We start from the raw sequence: 26,641 nt of genomic DNA on the forward strand, positions 1-26,641 counted from the left end.
AGAGGCCACAACAGTGAGAGGCCCGCGTACCGCAAAAAAAAAAAAAAAAAAAAAAGGGTCACAGACGTTTCTTTTTTTTTTTTTTTTTTTTTTTTTTTCCGTACGCGGGCCTCTCACTGTTGTGGCCTCTCCCGCTGCGGAGCACAGGCTCCGGATGCGCAGGCCCAGCGGCCACGGCTCACGGGCCCAGCCGCTCCGCGGCATATGGGATCCTCCCAGACCGGGGCACGAACCCGTATCCCCTGCATCGGCAGGCGGACTCTCAACCACTGCGCCACCAGGGAGGCCCACAGACGTTTCTTTAAATCAGTATCCTAGGGCAGTATATGCTCCAGATCCAGTCAGTCCTAGAGACTCAAGAAATCTCAAACTGAGCTGATATGTAGTTAGGTATTTTCCTTGATCAGTGACAGACTTATTAACCAGTATGGCTTTCACTCCCACACTATTGATTCACTAAAGATACTTAACCTGAAGTCCATAAACCCTCCTCGGGTAATTTAAATAGTTCACTTGATTAATTATCAGTGACAGGTATCACTGTCATTTTTGAGAAGCAATAAAGCCCTCTAAAATGAGGAAAAAGTTTAAAAAGTAGTTTCCAACGTACAATCTCTTCTAATTAATGAACTAAAATACATAATCATAGAATCTTACCTGAAGTGAAAAGTTTTAAAATTTGATAAGAAAACACTTTTTCATCATCAGTTCTTCTAATATTAAAAAAAATAGCCCCCATAACTCTAAGGGTAACTCTAAGAATATGAATTCTATAAAGAGCAGAATTCTATTAAACAATATTGGTTTAATATGCCCTTTTCAGGACACCATAAAAGTGATCCAAAAGGATCACAAGCTAACTTCATTATAAGCCCACCAATTAAAAGCAAAATAATAGATGCCTATTTAAAAGGCACTGGTAGGGCCTCCCTGGTGGCGCAGTGGTTGAGAGTCCGCCTGCCGATGCAGGGGATACGGGTTCGTGCCCCGGTCTGGGAGGATCCCATATGCCGCGGAGCGGCTGGGCCCGTGAGCCATGGCCGCTGAGCCTGTGCGTCCGGAGCCTGTGCTCCGCAGCGGGAGAGGCCACAACAGTGAGAGGCCCGCGTACAGCAAAAAAAAAAAAAAAAAAAAAAATATATATATATATATATATAAAAGGCACTGGTAAAACAGAAATGAAAGAAAAAATACAGTAAAATAGAAGAGAAAAAATAGCCACACGTAAAACAAGTGTAGTATTGAAAAAGATGTGATCAACTGAAAACCAAGTTAGAAGAAACGCACACAAATAGGGAGGTAAGGAATGATTAATAGGCAAGATGGTCTACAAATGGCCCAGGAGGAATAAACTGTTTTGGGGACATCCAATTTAATAAAATGGGTCACTAGTTTTTAATAGAGGAACAGATTACCTAAGATTTTAGAATAGGTTAAAAGTGACTGGGAACAGCAAAGTTCATGAATAATGGGATGTTCAAAAGAAAAATGTGCAATACTCAATAAATAATGAGCTTAATTTCTCTATAAATTTAAGAATTTAATTTTTTTAAATAGAATTAAAAACAAACAAACAGGGCTTCCCTGGTGGCGCAGTGGTTGAGAGTCCACCTGCTGATGCAGGGGACACGGGTTCGTGCCCCGGTCCGGGAAGATTCCACATGCCGCGGAGCATTTGGGCCCGTGAGCCATGGCCGCTGAGCCTGCGCGTCCGGAGCCTGTGCTCCACAACGGGAGAGGCCACAACAGTGAGAGGCCCGCGTACCGCAAAAATCAAACAAATAAACAAACAAACAAAAAAAACTCTGGAGAACTACGCAAAGAAGACCAGAGTAAGTAACTCTGCAACAGCCTATGTCTTCAGAATAATGTGCAAAACAGAGTAATTATATGAATATTCTCAGGTAACAGAAAAATTTGAAGACAGCACTACCTAAACTCTGAAACACTGTTTTAACCTCTATTAGCACAGACAAAACTTTAAATCCTCACAATTAACAGAAGTATGCCATAATGAGCACTAAATTCTAAACAGTTAAAATGCAATATGGGAGTTCCCTGGCAGTCCAGTGGTTAGGACTCAGTGCTTCACTGCCAAGGTCCCAGGTTCAATCCTTGGGGGAGGAACTAATATCCTGCAAGCCGTGCAGCACGGCCAAAAAGAAAAAGTAACTTAATTTTCAGAGAATTGTTAAATCTCCTACATAAGCTATATCCCATAAATGTAGACTTTAAAGCATTCCAAAAGCCCAAAAGAATTGTAATAACACATCCTAAAACTATTTTACTAAATAAATTCATAGATGAAATATGCATTAACTAATAGTAATGAGAATTTAAACAAGAGCACAAACACACAGCAATTGAAATGTTTCTCATACAAAATTAGGCATCACTGTCAAAACACATGACTATCTTATACATTTAAATGTTTTAGTTGCAAGTTATGAAAAATAAAAAGAAATTAAATATCCTTATTTCTTCATGCAAAATAGTATCCAAACTTCACATCACTTTTCCTATAAGTATATAATTTTAAATATAGTCTGTCTACTCAGCTTTAACCTTGGCATCATCTTTCATTCTTCATTTTCACACACTATACCTAAAATTCCATCAATTCTTTTGCAGTAGTTCTTGAATTTGCTCCTTCAATCATACAGCTCACCCTGATCTAGGACCTCAACACCAAAAGCATAAATGACATCCATTACTAACCATCTATCTTCCTTACCTGTTCATCAAGCACTGACAGAATTATTCCATTGATTCACTGGTATAATTCTCAGTACTTACAATACTGTAAATATTGGGTTGGCCAAAAAGTTTGTTCGGGTTTTTGCATAACATTTTATGAAAACCCGAACAAACTTTTTGGCCAACCCAATAGTATAGGCTCAATAAATGGAATAAACAAACGAATTCCATACTCAACCTATTCTGCAAACGAATGCCAAAGTTATTTTCCTAAAATAATACTTCTAATTCTCTAATAAGGAATTTTAAATGGCTCCAATGCCTGCCATATGCAGCCTAATTTATACTACCTGTAGTTAATTTTCAGGTTTCCCATAAGCTGGCCTACTCTGGTTCTCCAGCATGGATCCTCTACTAAGGCTAGTCCCCTCACCATCTCCCAAATAATAAATATACATAATATGCTTTTTCCTCAAGCTGCTTCCCTAGCTTAAAACACCCTTCTCTCATCTATGGCAACCAAGTCCAATCATTCTACAAGGTTTGAATCAAATCTAGCTTCCTCCCTATTTAGGCTTCCCTGATTATCCATAACCCTTGAAGCTAAACCAAACTTCTAACTAACTTATAAACAGTAGGGTTCCCTAATCTACACCTGCTAAATACACACACACACATACACACTCACTGAAAAGAAACATGTAAAACTCACATAAATTAAAGAAAGAAGGAAAAAAGCTAATAACCAGAGATTTATTTTCAAATACATGCTTGGGATCATTCACCATTCACTATAGATTCATATTGGTCAGTTACATACATTCAATACCTAACACAAATACTTAAGTTTAAAACAATAAAATGAGATACTGAAGATTATGAATCATCACATGTATATTCTATTCACAGAGGTAGAAATATATCAATAGCTTAATTCATTTACAAAGATTTTAAACAAACAGTTGGAGAAAATTAAATTAGCCTTCAATTATGAGTAAACAACACTCCATTTTCACTGAACATTCAAATTAACTAGGATTTTATTGTGGTTTACCCTTTCTTAACCAGTCTCGGCAAAAATGGATTGGAGTATTACCTCCACTGGTCTTTTTCCACTTCTCATCCTCCACAACTTTGTAATAATCCAGGTCTTAATCAGGGACTAAGACTCAACACCTAAAACTAAACCATCATCCTTGGTCCTTTATCACCCAAGGGAAAGGAAACAGTCATGTTGTCAATGGTAATGTGAAGTTCAAAAATTTTTTTTCTACCTGTCACTAGGAAAGTATGTTACATTAAGAATACATCATTTTAAAAAATTTCCTGAAAAACTATTGAGATGTTTCACAAAGTTTTATTTTTAATACACAGATTATACTAATAAAAGTTCCAATTACTGGTCTTCTTTCCCTACTATTATTTTTTTCTTTAATTATAACATTGTTAAAATGAGCTATGTATTGTCCAGCTTTCTATTTTAATTCAAAGTACTTACGTCTACCTATAGTGGTAATCAAGAGATCATAGATTGGGACTTCCCTGGCGGTGCAGTGGATAAGAATCCACCTGCCAATGCAAGGGACTCGGGTTCGATCCCTGGTCCGGGAAGATCCCACATGCCGCGGAGCAACTAAGCCCATGCACCAAAACTACTGAGCCTAGGGTCTAGAGACCGCGAGCCACAACTACTGAGCCTGCACGCCACAACTACTGAAGCCCGCACACCTAGAGCCCGTGCTCCACAACAAGAGAAGCCACCACAAGGAGAAGCCCATGCACCGCAACGAAGAGTAGCCCCCTACTCACCACAACTAGAGAAAGTCCACGTGTAGCAATAAAGACCCAACACAGCCAAAAATAAAAAAATAAATAAAATTAAATCTTTAAAAAAAGAGAGATCATAGCTTCATAAAGAATAAGGAAATAAGTTCCTTCTCAACCTTAGTTATCTTCACTCTATCCCGTTTTATCCACCCATTACCATGGTCTAACTGTGGACCTAAATCACCATTCAGAATTGCAACCTCCAAAATCTCAAATTCTGAAAGTGCCCTCTGACCTCAACATCACATACCACTCTGTCTCACTTCTTCACTCCTTCTAAACCTACTCTTCCTTCATTATTGCAAACTCTACTCTATCAGCCTCCCCCAATGACACTCGCTTTCCTCCTCACTTTAATGCTCACACTCTATTCGTTTCAACTATCCCACCTGAAAATGTTCCCATCCCACATTTATAATACATATCAATCCCCAATTTTGAATAAACTCCACAGATCTTTTTGTCAGTTTCTGAGTGCTAAGCATCCCTGGTAAGTTATTCAACCATGCTGACTGAATGTGTGGTTTCCAAACCTCAAATAAGCCATCAACCCTCATGACAATACTTGTGCTCATCTATTAACTGACTCCCTTTGTGATTTCCTCCCAGCAGCCTTGTGAAACTGTCCACTTTCCTCAAACCTCCAGCCTTTTAATGTTGCAGTTTCCTAGGTTATGTCATTGGCCCTCTTGTGTATTTTTTTGACACCTATGTCCTTAGTTTCTATTACAAACTTAAAAGCGAATTCCGATATCTCTATCTCTATTCTAAACCTTTCTCCTCTAAGCACCAGACCTATGTATATCCACCTGCCCAAAAGATATTTCTCACTGCTCACCAGACATTCCAAAATAAACTCAAAATTATTTTCTATATTTCCCCTCCCCTCAACTTTTCATAATGCCTTATTTAAAAAGGCACTACCATCCATTCTTCACCCAAGTAAAAAACTTGATAATCATCCTAGACACACCCCTCTCTTGTGCTCCATACCAAACTTGTAACCAAGTCCCACCACGTCAGCATTATCTCTCTTCCATATCCTTTCTACATCAGTGCGGTTTCTATCTCTGTTCTGGACCTCATCAGCACCAACATCAGTCCTTCTAAAATGCAAATGCTATCTGTTTCAATTCCTCCAATGTTCCGTAGCCTATATTACTGTTTTTCAAGCTGGAGTAAAGTAGTGAGTGACACCTTTTAAAGAAACAAATTATCAAGAATCTCTGAGGATCTGTCCATAGACATCCTAAGAGTCAAAGACCCCTGTTTGAAAAAATGGCTTGAGAAACTAATCTTAGTCTATGAAAAAAAAATCTTTCAATTGTGAATTATCACTGCAAAAGAAATTTATTATTATTACCCCTTGAAGAAGAATTTAAATTACTGACATGAAAACACAAACATTAAAATTCCTGGGGACTTCCCTGGTGGGAGGGACTTCCCTGGTGGCACAGTGGTTAAGAATCCGCTTGCCAATGCAAGGGACATGGGTTCGATCCCTGGTCCAGGAAGATCCCACATGCTGTGGAGCAACTAAGCCTGTGCACCACAACTACTGAGCCTGCGCTCTAGAGCCCGTGAGCCGCAACTTCTGAAGCCCATGAGCCTAGAGCCCATGCTCTGTAACAAGAGGAGCCACCGCAAAGTGAAGCCCGCACACCACAACAAAGAGTAGCCCCCCTTGCCACAACTAGAGAAAGCCTGTGTGCAGCAACAAAGACCCAACACAGCCAAAAATAAAAAATATTTTTAAAATAAAAATTCCTAAAGACTCCCAAGAACACCTGAGGACCCAATTAAAGAAACACTAGTTAAGATGGTTAATTTTATGTGTTAACTTGGATGGACCACAGTGCCCAGATATTTGGTCAAATGTTATTCTGGATGTTCTGTGAAGGTGTTTTCTGGACAAGATTAACATTTAAATCAACGGATTTTAAGTAAAGTGGATTATTTAAAGTGGCCCTCCATAATGTGGATGGGCCTTATCCAACCATTTGAAGGCCTTAATGGAACAAAGACTGACCTTCTGCTAGAAAATTGCCTTTGAACTCAGTGCATTTCTTCCCTGAGTTCACGCAGGCCCACTCCATTAGATTTTGGACTAAGCCTCCACAATCTCATGAGCCAATTCTTTAAAATAAATCTAACTCTCTCTGTCTCTCTCTCTCTACACACACACACATCTTGTTGGTTCTGTTTCTCTGGAGAGGACCTGAATGAATATACATCTCCACAGGAAAAAACTCAATCTTCCAACATGGTATCTTAAGGACAGCTCCCCACTCTCCACCTCTTCAAATTCATTTCCCATGTGCAAAAAGCATACAATCTCTGCTTTGGCCATATAAAATATCCTACAGTTCCCCAATTCCTCCATTTTTATTCACATTTTCATGCTATTTTCTTTACTTAAAATGTCCTTCCTCCTACTCCCACTATTTGTGACTCCTATTCACCCGATTGCTCCTACTCAACTTTTATGTCCCAATTCAAATGTTTTCTCCTCCAAGAAGCCTTTCCACCATGTAAGCCTTTCCACCATTTCCACCGCTCTCTTTGTGCCAACAGTATACCAAGAACATAATTCCACTACATAGCACATACGTCACACTGCAATTTGTTTACAAGCTTGTCTCTCTTACTAGTGGGCAAAGACCATGTCTTACTCGGCATCACATCCCCAGCACCTAGCAGTTTGTCATATAGACTTTGTTGTATAGTAAGCACTCAGAAACTATTAAATGAATGAACTGATCTTTGAATGAACCATCCCTTCATTCTTCTCACTAAGTACTGTATCTATAGATCCTGGCAGAAGAGATCTCTGCCCTGAACCCCACTCTGGCCTTCCTCAGCATACGCCCCTCACTATTGGGCAAGAAGTCCATGGAAACAAGAGGACATACCCATACACCCCTCCTTCTTGATGACACTCCATTTACTGGAACTATGGAATTTCTTGTTTAAATACCTCTAACCCAATTTCAGGACCTGTGCAGGCCTCTTTCCCAGATCTGTCCTTGGGATGGACTATGCTACAGATGTGTACATCCTTGGGCCAAGGAGCAGCTGTTTGGAGTAGGGAGTACAAGAGCCTGGACCTCAGGCATGCATGCAAGATGTCCACAGGCATGCACAGAGGACCTCTCTGTGGTGCTAGACAGAGCCAGGGATGGGGACAGGAGGTTGGGACCCACCTCTTCTGAAACAAAACTGTGACTTTATGAATTCTAAATTCCACAACTTCTTTATTTGAATTTTAACTGTAAGGCTGTGGACAAAAATCTCAGTATGTTGAACATCATCAAGAAAGTTACGGGAAACCAAACTGAAGGCTCTGTATATTCTAATACCATACAGAACCATGGACTATGACACTGTTCTTACCACCTCACCTCAGCAAGACATAACACAGGTGGGGAAAAGATCCAGTGAAGGTAAGTAAAATAAATAAGGGGACAGAGGGAAAACAAAAGAAAGAAGGAGAAATAGAAGACAAACTAAAAAGGAAAACAAACTAAATTCTACAATACTAAAACTAGAGAGTATCCTCAGAATTTTGAAAATTAATAAAATTATAAAACATCTTCATTCATTCCTTTGACATTTACTGAAAATTTATGACGTACCAAATCTATGCTAGGTGCTGGTGATACATGCCAGACACTATTCTAAGTGTTGGTGATTCATAACATAAAATCTCTAGCCTCCAAATGCTAACTCTCTAGTAATAATACCACTTTAACAATTTAGTAAATGTAGATAAGGGATCATAGGGGAGAGAGCAATTAACTCTGCCAAGGGACTTCACAGGGTATTAAGGGATGAGGAAGAATTTGCTAGGCAGAAAAAGGGGAAACAGTCTAGGGGAAAGTAATTATTTTAATAGAAATAAAAGATATCAACAGCTAACATTTATTGAGCACTTGCTATATGCTAAGCATTGTGCACAAATCATTCTATTTAATTCTTATAATAACCCTGTGATTCTCTTTTTATCCTGTTTATAAATGAGAAAATTGAGAAGTGAGATGACACCAATAGAGATCATACAAAACCAAGCTGTGAAAGATCATGACTTGTTTGAGGAAACATAAATATCTAGGTATGGTATAGCACAGGATAATAATAATGACAAAAACCAGCACTGGGGATACAGTGGTCAACAAAACAGAAAACAGATACTTTCCCTGCCTTAGTAGAGATTATGTCTACTCCAGGAAGGAAACATTATCTCCCATCTTAGAGATGTAGGAACTGAGATTTAGAGATGTCAAGAATTGTTTAAGGTCACATACCATGTGTGTGTGTGTGTGAGAGAAATGAAACCAACTCCATCTAATTCGAAGCCCCAATTCATTCCACTTTACCACACAGCCTCTCTATTATTCATTCATTCAAGATAAGTGTATCAAGAACCTACTGTGTGTCAAGCACTGTGTTTGGAACAGAGAGATAAAAGATAAAGTCCTTGGCTTCAAGAAATTCACAGGTTAGTCAGTAGAGTCTAGCTAACCAAGAACTGCTATTACCAAGGTATATATAGGGTCCTAGGGAAGCACAAGGAGGAGTACTATGCCTAGGATGAGCCAGGGAATGGCAGCAAAGTTAAAGAAAGCAATAGTAAGAAGGTGAAAGAGTGTTCTAAGGAAGGGAAGAGTATCTAGAAAGGCACTGAGACATATGAGAACACAGCTTGTCTTTGGGAACTCTAAGTTTGCTCAATCTTAGGCTATGCACTGAGGATTGGTACCATGCAAAGATGAAAATAGAGAATTAGGGAGCAGCCAGACCTCAAAGGAGTCTAGACACTCAAGTAATGAGTTTACTCTGAGGGCAGAAGAAAGCTACTGAGACATCTTAAAGGTAGGAGTGACATGATAAAATCTGTGTTTTAGGAAATTTCACGTGATCACAGATAAGGAGACAACCTGAAGGGGGGCAAGCCAAAGGTAAGAAAATCAGTCAGGGGCTACTGCATTAATCCCAAAGTCAGGGACACATCTGAGAAATATTTGGGAGGTAAATCACAAAACCTGGTAGTAAGACAGCAACTCTGATTACATCATGAGTGTGTTATTAAAGAAGCAAAACAGGGACTTTCCTGGCAGTCCACTGATTAAGACTCTGGGCTTCCAATGCAGAGGGCGCAGGTTCGATCCCTGGCTGGGGATCTAAGATTCCACATGCCGCGTGGCGTGGCAAAAAAAAAAAAAAAAAAAAAAAGCGAAATAAAACTAAACAAAAATTGTATGAGAAAGACCATACCAAAATTCAGAGTTAATGCCATACCTGGTAAGACAACTTATATATTTTATAAGTCACTTTGGGGTTATTATAGTCATAAAGTTAGCACAATCTATTTTTGAATCTTAAGTACTGATAGAATGAAGGAAGATTTCTCAGTCAACTTCCTCTATTAAATGGCTCCTTTAGGTACACTTTATGAAGCTGTTTCTCAGGAAACACTTAAGCAGAAGTTGGATGACCATGTGTCATATAAGAATGATTTTCATAGATGATTTCTAAAGTACCTTCAAATTCAAGATTCTAAAAGAAGAAATGCCATGACAAGTATATCACAATTACTACATTATTCAAGTAGAGATTTCTGTAGCTATCTAATGGGGTTGAATCATAGAAAGTAATTCCAAATATTGTTCTGATACTATTAACAATTTTTCTGTACTTAAAACTATAATATATCCATATTTTCAACTGCTTAGGTAATATGACTAGGATTATGAAATCAACTACAATGTCACAAATTCCTTAAAAATTCATAGCAAGTAATATTCTACATTGGTTGCAAAACTGCATGACATCTCAAACAGGAAAATGATTATTTCCACTTCACTGTCACCAAGCCCTATGTCTGATAACTAGCACTGAGGAAAAAAGATTTCATTTGGTTGAAGTAGGAAAATGCCCTGCAGCATGCAGAAGAGCTGGCCCATCTCTAAATAGCTTCCTCTTCCCATTAGTTAAAGAGAACTGATGCCATGTCACAAGCTCTTACAGAGATTCTTTGATTCAGGAGCTACTCAATGAAATCCAGGATTCATCTCTGAATACACTGAATCCCAAATCAGTGAACAGACTCTGAAATTATAAGGCAGAGTCATAAACTGGCAAGAAGAAGTCAGCTCGTTACTTCCAAATTCTAGGTCAAAAATACCAAATCCGGAGTCACTAAACTAACCAATATTCTTACTCTTAAAAAACTCTTTAGACAAAAAAAATTTCTACCATAAGGATCCTAAACAAAATTCTATATCACATCTGAAAGCAGGAACACAAGACTGGCAGGGCAAAAATGTAATTATAAGTATATAAACAGATTTCCACTTCTAGCCAACATGAAATAAAAGGAACCAAATTTACCTTCCTGCCTGAAACAACTGGGGAAAAAAAAAGGACAAAACATATGAAGCGTTTTTCAAAACAGTGGTCATCAGGCAACAAAGGACAGTAGATCCCTGATAAGGGGTAAACATACAAGATAAGTCCTACAATTGCCCCAGTTTACTGCCTTGAAAGAGTTTCTAGGCCACAGAATAGGAATGGGGAACCTATGCAGAGCACACACAGTGGTCTCCCTGAGTTGAGGAGACAGAATTTAGTATGGAGACAGCACGGTGACTGTCATATACAAAGCAGAGTACCTAAGAGAGAGCTGCACAGAAAGATCCAGAGATCTACACAGGGTATCCCTCAAGTCTTCAGCTGAGTACTTATATAAGTATACACGTGTGAGGAAACTACACACGGACAGTGAAAGAACCACCAAAAAGGATTATAGGGACACCACCCAGAGCTCACACAGGTCCAGGAATAGTTCCTGTTCCCACCAGCCAGAGTACTCAGAAGGGTTCTGCCTCAACAGTGCAACAAAGCAAAGTGGTACTGCCTAACACAACTTAAAAGCAAGATCTGAAAAGATCACTGTTTCCAAGTAACTTAATTGCATTCCAGAACAAAGCTCAAGAATATTTTTAATGGGATACAAAAATATCCTGCACCCAAAAACAAAGTAAATTTTCAAATGTCTGGCATCTAATCAAAAATCACCAGGTATGCAAAAGCAAGAAAACACAATCCATAATGAGGAAAAAAAATCAATCAAAACCAATCAAGACATGGCACAGACAGTATTAGTAAACATGAACTTTAAGCCAGTTATTATTGTATTCTACATGTTCAAGAAGCTACAGAAAAGACAAAGCATGAAATCTATACACAGGGAAGATATAAAAAGGACTGAATTTTTAGAGATGAAACTACAGTATCTGAAATGAAAAATACACTGGATGGGATTAACAGCAGATTAAACATTACAGAAAAAAAGATTAATGAATTTAGCAAGATTATCCAAAGTGAAACAGAGAAAAAAAGACTGAAAAAAAAATTGAATGGTATATCAGTGAACATCGAGCAGCCTGATATACATATAATTGGACTTCCAAAAGGAGGAAAGGAGGCAAAGAAAGGATATATATTTAAAGAAATAATGGCCAAAATTTCTCCAAATTTTATAAAAACTACATAACCACAGATCCAAGAAGCTCAATGAACTCCAAGCACAAGAAACATGAAGAAAAATACACATGCTGCATTTACAAACGGTTCTCGCTCACAAATTCTATAACCAAATGTAATCTAGAAATTACTCAGACTGAAGCTAACTTTTAGGTTAACTTACTGGGTACAATGTCAACTGACAATTTAATAGAGTATATTAAATCAAACATTAATTTGAGCAAAGTGCTTAACAGAAATCTTAATGATTTCAAAATTAGTAAAACATTGCTTTCAAAACAATGTGTATTTTGTTGCCCTATTTGGTAAATAATTAGGTAATTTGTGTTGATCTTATTTTAGAAAGAAAGTTTTTAAAAAGCTAAAACATACGTCTTCCTTTTTTAAATTTTCTTTTCCTTTAATTTATATAGGTCATTCAGAACAGAATTAGGACACTGAAAAAACTTTTAAAGAAACTGAGAGGTGGAATTGAAAACAGAAGCAGATTTGAGGTTTGGAATAGAGCTACTCCTCCCAAAAAAACAACCTGGCAACCACTATTTTGGAACATCATTACTTTCAAAATATAGACACATATATATTTTAAGTATAAAGCTGTACCCAAAGTGGAAACAAGCTGAAGTGTCTGTTTTTAGCACCTTGGCTAACAATTTAGGATTCAAAAAATCTAAGTATTTTCTGGAAAAAGAATCATTCAAATAAAAACCATTACAGGGGAAAACTAAAGTAATGTATTTTCCTATTTTTGTGAGCACACCTGTTTTTTTAGGGTTCAGCATACAAATTCACAATCTTCTGTCTAAAAACAAACAAGAAAAGAGACACAGGGGAACAAGTTCTGAGTATCTACTGTAATGGCTACCCTTCCTGTCATTTGTGTTCCCTAAAATAGAAGTCAGTTTAATTATTCTACCATTTTGCTTGGGAAATAGTGGGATATTTCAAAGATTAAAGATAGTTCCATGGGAGAGCAGCCCAAAATATATTTATTATCCCTGGAAATAATTAATGTCTACATTCCCTTTTCCTTCTTTAAGAAGAAAAATATACATACACATTCAGATAACATATATTTCTTTGGGTGCCTACACAAAACACTTTTGGAAACCATGTAGTAGTATAACACTTCCCTGTAGGATCAACACATACATGAAAAATAGCACAAAAATCTCTTTTGAGCATATAGACTACGAGTCTCTTTGAGTACACAGACTGATAAGTTTACCAGTGGAACAGCTATTTATGGATTTGACTTATACCTTCTTTTAAGTAGAAAAATCTAAAAAGAAAACTAATACCAAAAAAAATACAGAATTGATCATTTACATGTTAGCTTATTAGTCTATTAACAGTAGATTTATTCTCTGGTAACAATTATTTATTAATAATGTACTAGATTCCCAAACATATAAAACATAAGAATGTCTTAAAATTCAAAGTTCCAAACTACTCTTGTAATCAGTTTGTATTCAAAACAAATAAGGCTAAATACACATTATTTTAAGCACAACTGTAATATTCACTACACTGATGTGCTGAGAATGCACATATACTACAATAACTATGATAAAAATGGAGCTTTGATTTCACTGATCCAGCTACCAATGATTTCGATATTCAATTGACACCTCAAAATCACTTTTCTACTTAAATTAAACCCAATATCATAAACATAAAAGACAAAGATTTGCCTACTAAATCATTAGCCAGTTGTCATCAAGATTTCAACCACCTGCATTTCAAAACTAGCTCTAAGAATACCTTAAAATGATTCCCCAAATATTAATCTACTGATTCACACAATAAATCACCTAATCAGACTTTAGTTATTATATGCATTTAAAGTACTTCCTACAGCAACAGTCCTCACCAATCAGAACTGTTGTTTGAAATTCTTTCCTCTGAAATCTGTTATTACTTCACCAGTTTCAAATTTTGAGCCATTTATTTTTAGACACAAAGGTTAATAAGAAACATTTCTGCACCAAGCACATAACTTCACAGTAAAGCCTTTTTCCCCCCTTAGGAAACTAATTTCCCTCCTCATTTTACCAAATTATCAAAGAGGATACAATGTGGTTTGGATTTCAGCACTGAAGACAATAAGTGACAATACATGATTTGCAGAATGAAAAATTAAAGTTTCACAATTTTAACACGTATAATTACTGGCTTGTGATAAATGGGCTGGGTATGTAAGATTATCACTCCTTTCAAGGTCCAATTCTTAAACCACCTTAATTTTTCTCGCCAAAAAACTAAATTAGGATCTTAAAACATAAAGCCTCTAAGTTCACAGTATGCAAGTTAAAAAAAAAAAAGTTGCCTAGAAAGAAAAAAAAAAAGAACACTTACATTTGGAGCATGACTTGGTTCAAGAACACCCCATCCACCAAAGCCACATATTCATCCAGGTTGGTCCCATTTCCTGCAGCCAGAGGTCCAAACGTTTTAACCTAGAACAGAATGATGATCATCACGACACGAACGCCCACCTCCATCTCTGCAGCCACAAATAATGCAGCAAAATATACAATAAATAACACCCCACTTACCCAAGTGACCAAGGGGCTGGTCATGAACTGCTCCAGAAGGGGAGTAAAAATCTCGTTCTCCATTTTACAGAGAATGTACTTGAAAAAAGGAACTTCCACAAAAATAACCCTAGGGAATTGGTCACTAAACGTTGAAGAAGTAAGTAGAAATCAATGAAAGTCCATTTTGGCACGGGAAGAAAATCCCATCGTGGAGGGGAGAAAAACTCTCCCTCCTCAAAAAACACCCCAGAGGGAAACGAGCCGAAATCCCGAGAAGTGGCTTCGACAGCAGCCACGAGCAGCAGCCTGCCCTGGAAATGTCTGTACCGGGCGAGGAGGGGCAGAGAAAAGGCATCTGGAGGAGGAGGAGGAAGGGAGAAGGGGTTGGAGCAGCAAGACAAAAAGCCCGTCAAGGTTGCCCAGCTCCTGGAGGAGCCAGACCAGCGAGGCTGTCCCCAATGAATTAATCCCCCCGTGGGCTAAATGAAATCCCACGTTAGATACCACGTTAAGGGTTGCGAGCGGCCGTCAGGCTTGACCTCCGCGTTACGCTCCACACGTTCCACCCACCAGTGGGCATGGAGACGCTTTGACCCGCGGAGCCTCCCCTGCCCGCAGCCCCTCACCAACGACAGACAGGGCTCGCCCCTTCTCACCGACCGCACACCATCCCTCCGCCGACCCCGAGCCTCGCCGCCTGCCCCCTTCCCCTCCCAGGGGGTGGGGGCTTGAATGTGTGTCCCTAACCCCCCAGTTTCCCAAGCCCCGCCAGCCTTTTCAGTGCGCCTCAGGGAAGCCCTGGCACAAAATCACCGCCGCGTTACAGCCTCCTCCTTCTCCGCCCTCTCTGGAGGAGCCAGAGTAACGGCCTCAGAACCGCACGGCCGCATCACACCCCGCTCTCCGCCGCCCAACCAGCGCCTCCAGCCCGCCGTCAAAGGGGCGCGCTGCTCCCTCCGCGCCCATATCCTTCCGCCGACTCCCCGCCCCTCCCGCGCCGCAGCCTCTGGATTGTGGGAGAAGAAAACCGCTGCATGAGCGCGCTCCCCAGCGCGCGCGCCCCTGGGCCGGCCCCGCCGCCGCCCAGATCTTGGCGGTGGGCGAGGCGTGGACGCGCGCTCCCTGCGGCTGCTTCGGTGGCCCGCGACTCGCTCGCGCCCCGGACTATTGCCAGGGCCTGGGGGGCGGGGATAGGGAAAGGAGAGGAAGGGGTCTGTTGCTCCCTTGCTCATGCCTAATTATGGTTTACTTCCTCCTCGAGTGCCTTCTTTGATGTGTGAAGGAAAGGGAACGAAATCCCTCTCTTTTAAACATGAGGGATGCAGACAGCCTTTTTCAGACAGTTTGATTTGATCTGTTGAGCGTGCTTTCGCCAGCAAAACGGAGTAGGAAAACTCACTGCAGTAAATAGCAAAGGAGGGACTTGGGCCGCAAACTCGTTTGTTTGTTTTCCTTTTTGTCTTCTTCTCCTTTAAAAAGTCCAGTCCATGAAAGCATGCATGTTCTTCAAAGTTGCAAGTGAATGTAGTAGGATTTTAAATAACCAAAGCTGTCTTTCAACTTGTTGGTGTTCCCTAACTGGAGCAAACGTGATTGAGACATTGTTGTTTGAGTATTTGGTGATTGAAAAAAATCCAAACAAAATCAAGAGCTACTAAGAGGAAACATTTGGAAGTCATCCAAGTTGGGTGACAAACAGATTACATATTTGTCATAAATCTCAATGCTGTGCACGACTAGAACCATCAAAGTAATTTTAACAGTTCCCCAGCAAAATCAAATGTTAGTCCTCCTCATTTTGAAGGAAAATAAAAACCTTTTCCCTGGGACAGAATGACATGGAAAACAAATATTTTTTGAGAAAATATAGTATTATAGTTTTACAATGTGTGCTGCTTACATTTACATCTACTTTGAGTACTTATATTTTAAATTAGCAGTAGAACGGCTTTTGTCGGACTTACCCGGTGGCACAGTGGTTAAGAATCCGCCTGCCAGTGCGGGGGACACAGGTTCAAGCCCTGGTCCGGGAAGATCCCACATGCCACAGAGCCCGTGTGCCATAACTACTGAGCCTGCGAGCCACAACTTCTGAGCCTGTGTGTCACAACTACTGAAGCCCACACGCCTAGAGCCCATGCTCCGCAACAAGAGAAGCCACCGCAATGAGAAGCCCATGCACTGCAGTGAAGAGTAACCCCCGCTCACCGCATTTAGAGATAGCCCTCAGGCAGCAAAAAAGACCCAACGCAGCCAAAAATAACAAAAAAATGTTTTTATCATAACACTGAATTAAGAACAGCACAATTTCTTAATTAGGTTGTTGAGAGCCTGGGTTCTAGAGTCTTCTGGGGGATTCAATTCCAGGCTCTGATACTTACCAGCTGTGTGAGCCTAGGCAAGTCTCTCAACCTCTCTGCACTTCCCTTTCTTCATGTGTAAAGCAGAGTTAAATTAATAGAGTTAAATTAAATGGCAACCTATAGTAAGTGCTTTATAAATGTTATCGGTGTTGTTTTCATCATTATTCCCCTCAAATTAAGAATCTTGAGGAAAAAAACTTGAAATGTAACCTCTCTTACTTCAGTTGCAGGAGAAGGACTCTTGCTTTGGAGAACAGAGAAATCATCTTAATTAAAATTAGGATGCATTCATGTGGCACTTTGCTAGGTGGTATACAGAGTAGAATCTTGTATTGCCCTGGCCAGTACACAAGCCTTGGGTCATCCTAGTGGCTAGCAATTTTTTCCTTCTGCTCTTGATGACTCTTTCTTAATCACAATCCTTTATTTGGAAACACGGACAAAGAGTGAACCGGAACCAAGAAGGAAGCATTGCTTTCAGGAACAGCCCAATGCCTGACATGTCCACTTTTCTTTGTAATCCCTCAGAAGCTTCGCTAAACAACATGGAAGTGTTCATTGACTATAACATGATTTATCTTAAGACAGACCAACCTGCTTCACTCATAAATGAAAAACCTATAAAGTTTAACACCAACTATGAGTTAAGGGCATTTTGGACAGTAGTGACTGAGGGGTTAGCACGGGAGTTGTATAAGATAACATTGTTTATCCTCTTTACATTTAGTAGCTAGACCTCACAGAAATCTGGATTCCCCTTTAGAACCAGATGGCCCCAGATGCTTCCTCGTCTATCTTTAGGTTTTATACATGCACGCGCGCACGCGCGCTCTCTCTCTCACACACACACACACACACACACACACTCAACTAAGAAACATGAGGAGTTAATTGTAAAAACAGGAAGCTTTAGACCAGACTGAGGTCTGGAGTAACTTATTTGAAAACCTACCAATTCACAATTCTCTAGTTTAATAGCAGCCTTAGAAATGCTTCATAATATCTCAAGAGTACAATCAGGAAACTTCTCTGTCTGGCAAAAGAGGATTGTACATTATGCACAATTTAATGGTCTTTGAATTGCAACATCCTGTAAGATTAAATCCAAAAGTTTCTTCCTATCCTTCTTTCACTTAGGAAGAGATTTCTCAAGATTTCTTCAAGGTACTTTTGTTTTGTGCTTTGTAATTATTTGTCCTGAATTCATCCCTTCTTAGAATGTTAAATTCCCCAGGAAGGGACTTTGGAAAGATCATACTCAACTGGTAAGGGTCTAAGTTATTAGCTCTACTCTCTTCTATTCAGAAATTAAATGGTTGAAATGGACCATGATCCCACTTAGGAATCACGAGAGAAAAATTCTCTCTGTGTATTATACTTGAGGCTTCCCCTGCAGGTTACACATACATAACACTACCCATATACCAAAAGCACCCATGTTTACCTCCATCTTGATTTACACTATAGGAAGTGGTAAACTCACCCTGAACCAGGCTCCTTGGTGACAAATATTTGCAAAGCTAATCACATCCGTAAGCTAGTATAATAAAAATAACATAAATACAGCAGCAGAATGGCACTGTTGTTTATAATAGCCAAAAATAGAAACAACCTAAATGTCCATCGACTGATAATTTAATAAATTAAATGTGGTGTATCTACACAATGGAATATTGTTGGCAATAAAAAAGAATGAAGTGCTGACACATGCTACAACATGGATGAACCTTGAAAAACATGCTAAGTTAAAGAAGCCTATCACAAAGGACCACATATTGTATGATTCCATTTATATGAAATGTCCAGAAAAAACAAATCTATAGAGACAGAAAGTAAATTAGTTTTAGTCTAGGTCTGGGGAGGTTGGGAGGAAACGGGATTCATGGTTTAGGGGTGTGGGTTTCTTTTTTCTTTTCCATTTTATTTATTTTGGGTTTCTTTTTGAGGAAATGAAAATATTCTAAATTTGATTGTGGTGATGGATGCACAATTCTGTGAATGTACTAAAAATCATTGAACTGGGCATCTAAAATGTTTGAATTGTCAATTATTTTTCAAAAAAAGAATGGCATCTTTGCTTTATGAGTATTTACTTATTTATTTATTTATTTGCGGTACGTGGGCCCCTCACTGTTGTGGCCTCTCACGTTGCGGAGCACAGGCTCCGGACGCACAGGCTCAGCGGCCATAGCTCACGGGCCCAGCCGCTCCGCGGCATGTGGGATCTTCCCGGACCGGGGCACGAACCCATGATCCCTGCATCGGCAGGCGGACTCTCAACCACTGCGCCACCAGGGAAGCCCTGCTTTATGAATATTTACAAAGAAATGCTACACCATCAAGAAATCCAATCTCTCACAGACTTTTTTCTTTCTACAAATTTATTTATTTTACTTATTCACTCTTGGCTGCATTGGGTCTTCATTGCTGCATGCAGGCTTTCTCTAGTTGCAGTGAGCAGGGGCCACTCTTCATTGCAGTGCACATGTTTCTCATTGAGGTGCACGTGCCTCTCAATGAGGTGGCTTCTCTTGTTGAGGAGCACATGCTCTAGGCGTGCGGGCTTCAGTAGTTGTGGCACGTGGGCTCAGTAGTTGTGGCTCACGGGCTCTAGAGTGCAGGCTTAGTTGCTCCGCGGCATGTGGGATCTTCCCGGACCAGGATTGAACCTGTGTCCCCTGCATTGGCAGGTGGACTCTTAACCACTGCGCCACCAGGGAAGTCCCTCTCGTAGACTTTTCAAAATGGTCTCTAAGTCCTCTTGATCTAAAGAGTAAGATTTTAAATTCACCTTAGAATATAGAAGGTATATGTTTTAATTGTCCAACATAGTTTTAAGAGAAACATAATACAATGACAGAGAGAGAGAAAGAAATAAGGTATGTTGCCTAACTTCTTTGAGCATCTGTTTTCTCGGCTGTAAAACGGGGATAGTGGTTTCATTCCATACTGAACATCTGCTTAGACAGTGGACTTGTAGCTCTGTTCTGTATCTCAACTGGGCAGAGGAAAGTAAAGTTGGAAAGAGATGACAGGGCAGAGAAAGGGGTCCTCTTATCAGCCCAATTTTCAATCGTTCCTCTCAAATGCCCTAATGCTATATTCCAAACAAAGTGAACCATTGCAAATTCACCCTTACATTCCATGCTATCATCCCCTGAAATGCTCTTTCCTGATTTCTATCAAGGTGAACTCCCAACCTTCAGGATTCCAGGGTCACTCTCTCTGAAGCATTCCTCTTCCATGGGTTGAGTTGATCACTCCCTCTTTCATGCCTGCAGATGATCTAATCTCCCTTTATTTCTGTAATTTACTCTGAATGGCATGTACTTGCTGACATGCTCTTCTGGGTAGATGGGGAAATCCTGGAGAGTGACCTCGTTTTATTAATCTTTGTATCGCTGGCACTTAGGACACTGCCTTGCTATTATGGGAACTCTCAGTCACTGTGTCAGTCTTCCTTTAACCATGCTGACCAGTTTAAATTCCTAACAATTGCCAAGAGCTCACAGCTGAGCAACTTCCGGGAACTGTTCTAGTTAACTAATGACCTAGAGGAAGCATTAGCTGGAGATTACCACTTGCCAGTGAATTTGAAGAACCAGAAAGACACTGAGGTCATAAAATACATGGCTTTAAAGACAGATTTTTCCCAAGTCCATATGATTTTTTTCTCAGGGAAAAACACAGAGGAATACATAAATATCACGTAATCTTTTGTTTCTCAGACAGCATATGATGATATGTCTTCAATACCCAAACTGTTTTTCGTTTGTTATTATTTTATGGAAATCTTGCAGAAAGGTGTCATAATTGTCTAAGGTTTATTGAACAGAAATTGATGTTTTATTAAAGAAATATGTCATTACAACTGACATAAAATATTGTGTTATGCTTTTAACATAATGATATATTCAGAAGCTCTTGAGAAGTGTAAGGGTGTTTGACCTATAATCACAGGTCCACTATGTTTTGAGTTTTTACTTTATTTTGAATAGTTTTCTTATCTTCTCTCCTGGCTCTTGGTTTTTGTTGCTGAAAATATCTCTATCAAGAGACCCCATTCAGGGGTTCCCTGGTGGCACAGTGGTTAAGAATCCGCCTGCCAATGCAGGAGACACAGGTTCGAGCCCTGGTCTGGGAAGATCCCACGTGCTGCGGGGCAACTAAGCCCGTGCTCCACAACTACTGAAGCCTGCGCTCTAGAGCCCACGAGCCACAACTACTGAGCCCGTGTGTCACAACTACTGAAGCCCACACACCTAGAGTCCGTGCTCCACAACAAGAGAAGCCACCGCAATGAGCACTGCAACCATGAGTAGCCCCCGCTCACCGCAACTAGAGAAAGCCCATGCGCAGCAACGAAGACCTAACACAGCCAAAAATAAATAAATAATAAATAAATAAATAAATAGTTTCCATTCAAATCTGCTGTTTCTGATTTTCTATGTGCAGGAAATTTACAGATTGTTAAAACAGTCTGAAAGAATTAATGATTTTTGAGTGAGGACCTGATGGGCTCTCCTATGAGTAAAGTTCATGAATTTGTGATGTGCCTAAAAGTGTCCCTTGATGTAATGTTTTGGCTGTGGTATGACATAAAAATATCTTGTAAGTTAATGGTCACTTATCAGGTATTTCCAGGGTATGACTGTTGTATCATGTGTTCAGTTCCTTGTATTTGTATGGTTCTTATGCTGCTGATGGAAAGATACTAAACAAATGGAAGCCTGATAAATAGAGGAGAAAATAAAAACATGTATAGAAAAGGACAAATATTATAAAATGGACTTTTAAAAGGTGGAAAAAAATCACTCTTCTATTTTGACTGTAAGCCTCTATGATCTACTCATTCACATCCTAGAGACCTTCATTAGCAATACCTATTTAAAACAGAACTTAGTCTATGTCAGAACAAATGATGGAGCATTAATAAAATAGACAAAAATTCCATGTGGCAGGCACTACCCTTACAGTGAAGGAAGACAACAGAAATATAACTGATAAATTATATACCATGACACAAAAGCTTAAGACCTTCTAATAAAAGAAACACAAACTGGTTATTCTTGGGTATAATAATACCATTTTTAGGACATCATTTGACTTTGTCACACAGCAGGCCCTTTTGGGTAAACCAACAAGTATGTTTCCACAAAAGGTACCACTGGTGCTCTTAGGCTACTGAAAATAAAAGAGGGCTAAAACAAACAGTTCTAATCATAGAAAAAAATGTAGATCTGCTTTCATATCATTAAATACAAATTACAAATGATGAACATTACAAATGAGGAAATATGAAGGCATTTTATTTCCTTTTGTCGAATGGCAGTAGGAAGAAGTATAAAAAATGCATATACAAATATGAGATTATGTATTTGATGTTCTGCTGTTTAAAGTTAAAATTCATGCAAAACTTAAAAAATTTTTTAATGTGAATGTTTTCTATTTCCTAGTTTTCAATCAATATATGCCAGTTGAATATTTTCTTAAAATAGTAGCTTGAGAAGAGTTCTCAGACTTAATTTTATTCCATGAATTTTGTAATCTAAAGATCTGTCTTTTGTTTCTCAAACTAAAATAGCAATATTAAGTATTCAGTTACATGAAGCTAAATATATTCCATATTTTAAAAATTACCTTATTTTCTCATTATAAAAATAATACTTCTCATTGTCATATTTGGAAAAATCAACAACACAAAAAGAAGAAACAAAAAAAATCAAGCCTATAATTCTACCACTCAGAACTTAATATATTGCCACGTGTATTTCATATTATTTTAAAAAACTGTACCACTCTCAAAACACCACTAGGAAATATAACAATGATCAAAGTTTGAACATGCACCCCCATTTAAATTATTCAATAAATGGAATTCAGATGAATTTTTAATAATAATATTCATCATATGTTAAGTGTATAGAACTACCAGGTTACCAATTTTTAAAACATCAAACCCCAAATTTCCATAACCGTATTTAAAACTTGGTTAATAAATCTTGCAAAAGAATGAAAATGTATTCTCTGGATTTAAAGTAAAACTGAGGTCATGAGTTCTATATTTGTCAGTGCATTCTCCCTTCCTTCATTAATCAACATTGATTGAGCTACTGTATGTGTGAGATAGCATATGGGGTATACAAAATGCAGAGAAGTATCCAAATGAGGCCAAAATAAATAAAATGACAAATACGTCGTTCAATCAATTAGTTCAAAGGTCAGCAAAATTTTTCTGTAAAAGGCCAGATAGTAAATATTTTAGGCTTTGTGAGCCATAAGGTCTCTGTTGCAAGTATTCACCTCTGCCATGGTAGCCTAAGGCAGCCATAGACTATGCGTAAAGAAGTAGGTGTTGCTCCATGGTAAAACTTTACCTGCAAAAAATAAAGGTTTGGTTTGTTAGGCCACAGTTTGTCACCTCTAAACTAGCAGTCACTGTATTTATACTGGATGCAAGCAAAACAAAAAACAGGATTTAATTTTTTCCAGTCAATTCATTAACTTTATAAATAACCAACGATATTCACATATACTCTGGAAGTGCAGAAGAGTTTGTCTACAAGTTGCTTGGAAACTGAATTCTATTTTTCTAGTGCATCCGATATAGTTCAAATGGCTTTGCATCTCTTATCGTGTTACCATTGGAAACTTTTCCCCAGATATAAAACTATTCTCTTGAGTACCAGCAGGAAAGAGGCGGCACCCTTGAAGTGTTTAAGAAAGGAGAATTTAATGAAGGGATGATTTAGAGAGGTGTGGGGAGTTAAGTGAACCAACAGAGGGTGGCAAAGCACCCAGGGAGGAGCAATAGAGGGGAGGGCTTCTACCTCTAGGCCTGAAGGGGCAAGAGAAGGAAACTGTGTTTCTGGAACCCTGGAAGACCGTCATCTTGGAATAGGAACCACTGGACAGAAGCTGTGTCCATAGAGAATGGAGCTACTGCCATCATCATGCTGCAGAAGAAAAAACTAGGAAAGAATATCCCAACCTCTCTGTCTTTCTCACTTACCTTGCCGGCCAGTGCTCCCCATTGCTGAACCCCATGAGAAGCAGAGAGCAAGAGAACCCAGGTGATGAGACTCTCTGGCACAGAGCTGCATGCGGTAAGTGTGGATAACACCTAGAACCATGTCTATAGATTCTCCGATAGTCATACAAGTTGGCAATTCTTATCAAATTAACAGAAGCTTGAATCTTTGGTGAAATGCCATGATGAAACAGAGGGAGTAGATAAATATGTTAAGAATGAAATGCCATAAAATTTGTGTCATGTAATTTGATATATAAGATCTGTTAATGCAAAGTGTAAACCAAATCTCTTTTTTTAAACTAAGTATATAGTATCAGTGTCCTGCAGTGTCTTGCACATAGTATGTGCTCTATATTAGTTGAATGAATAAATATGTTAAGATCATTAAATTTTCATAACTTTCATTTAAAGAACTTGATTTTTACATAGAAGGAAATGTAATTTAGTAAGAGACATTGTTTTAAAAGAAAACAACAAAATTAGTTTAATGTGAATATGGGGCACTGGTGATTCTCTTATCTGTGCCCCTCACTCACAGTAAAAACTGGAAGTACTACACATAAACCAACTTCACTAAAACCCATTCATTCAACATTTAGAACGAATCCTCATTTGAAATCATTTAGTCATAATTTTTTAAAAATAGGTCTTTATTGGAGTATAATTGTTTCACAATACTGTTAGTTTCTGTTAATTTCATCAAAGTGAATCAGCCATATGCATACATATGTCCCCATACCCCCTCCCTCTTGAGCCTCCCTCCCATCCTCCCTGTCCCGCCCCTCTAGGTCATCGCAAAGACTGAGCTGATCTCCCTGCGCTATACTGTTGCTTCCCACTAGCTAACTATTGTACACTCGGTAGTGTATATTTGTTGATGCCACTCTCACTTCGTCCCAGCTTCCCCCTCCCACCCCGTGTCCTCAAATCCATTCTCTATGTCTACATCTTTATTCCCGCCTTGCAACTAGGTTAATCAATACCATTTTTTTTTTAGATTCCATATATATGTGTTACCATACAGTATTTGTTTTTCCCTTTCTGACTTACTTCAGTCTGTATGACAGAATCTAGGTCCATCCACCTCACTACAAATAACTCAATCTCGTTTCTTTTTATGGCTGAGTAATATTCCATTGTATCTATGTGCCACATCTTCTTTATCCATTCAACTGTTGATGGCCCTTATTAAAAAATCTAGAAACAATAAATGCTGGAAAGTGTGTGGTGAAAAGGGAACCCTCCTGCACTGTTGGAGGGAATGTAAATTGATACAGCCACTATGGAAAACAGTATGGAGATTCATTAAAACACTAAAAATAGAACTACCATATGACCCAGCAATCCCACTACTGGGCATATGCCCTGAGGAAACCATGATTCAAAAAGAGACATGTGCCACAATGTTCATTGCAGTACTATTTACAATAGCCAGGACATGGAACCAACCTAAATGTCCATCATTTTGTTTAATAAAAGCAAAATGGATAAGAAATCAGAGTTATGCCCTTTACTTATACTTGACGAAGTTCAATTAGCCTCTTCCAAAATCATTGTGAAATCAACATGGTAATGACTGAAATAATGTTAGTAGGTAATATTAACTAGATCTCCTATATTTCATAATACATTAATCATGTGGAGACTTTGACTCTAAATTAAGAAGAATTTGTTTGTATGTAATTGTTACCTTTCACAAATTCATACACATGTTCTGTAGAAATCTACTAGCATAAGTTTAAAAAGACAAGTTTTCAAGTCCTGAATTGAGCATATTTTGATCCCAGAGGGCTTTCGATTTCATTCCCCTTCTTTTTTGTTTGAGACATGGCAATAGTATATCAATTATATTACAGCTACGAACAATTTTTGAGTTTTGGTCATTCTGAATTAGTTACCCAGCTGTCTCCATCTCCTTTATTTTATCTCTTATTTACCATGGCCCTGTCTTACTCATACTTGCATTTTTTTAAACTAAGGTCATAAGAACAATGGCCATATTTTTCCTGTAGCTCAATGTGAAAGCACTTTTCTCTTACTCATTTTGCAAGAGCATATCAAATTACATAGAATTGGCAAAAATCAGCATGATTTTGTGAAGAGCAAATCCTGCCAAACTAATTTCTTTTCTTCTTCTTTTTTTTAACCAACTGCAGGACCTGGCAGATGGTATAGCAATGACCACCTCTACAAAACATCATCTGTGTCTACTTACTGGTATATAGATCATGTGTTTTCCAACATACTGTGGTACTCCAGTCTGAGGTAGAATCATGAAAGGAATGCTTCCTCTCCCCTCATTGCACTCCTGAATGCTGATATCAGCATAAAGGCATAAATGAGACTGGAATCGGTTACTGAGTATGCCGAGTACACACAGACTGTAGAACACCCTTGTCTCGTAAGAAGCAAGAAAGAGGAATTCCACCTGGCCTAGAAATCAAGTGACCTGATGCTTCCAAGATTTCTCCAAACTGTAAATAACATAATATCCCTGTACCTCTGCACTAAAAGACCCCCACCTTGACAAATACTACAAACAAAACAACAAAACAAAAAACTGGCCACTAAGAAGCGGTGAAGAAATTAAAATTCACCAAGAAATTCCTATATATTTCAAAAATAATGTTTTGGTA

General features: G+C 38.8%; 1 protein-coding gene across 8 annotated transcripts in view; it reads right to left on the reverse strand.

Moving 5' to 3' along the window:
- CCDC88A (coiled-coil domain containing 88A) overlaps window positions 1–15,515 on the reverse strand; it is a 123,678-nt gene extending 108,163 nt beyond the window's left edge. For 3 of the 8 annotated variants that reach the window (XM_082643248.1, XM_082643249.1, XM_082643247.1), the window contains exons 1-2: window positions 14,628–15,514; window positions 14,428–14,528 (exon numbers count right to left, since the gene is read on the reverse strand). In XM_082643248.1, the coding sequence (XP_082499374.1) occupies window positions 14,428–14,528; window positions 14,628–14,690 (164 nt within the window). In that variant the 5' untranslated portion in view covers window positions 14,691–15,514. Of the gene's footprint in view, window positions 1–14,427; window positions 14,529–14,627 lie in introns of all 8 variants that reach the window. The other 5 variants (XM_082643251.1, XM_082643250.1, XM_082643244.1 and 2 more) reach the window with 3 other exon arrangements.
- Window positions 15,516–26,641: the final 11,126 nt, after the last annotated feature.

Source organism: Mesoplodon mirus (genome assembly GCF_964341445.2).
Source record: "Mesoplodon mirus genome assembly, chromosome: 14".
Classification (NCBI taxonomy): Eukaryota; Metazoa; Chordata; class Mammalia; order Artiodactyla; family Ziphiidae; genus Mesoplodon; species Mesoplodon mirus.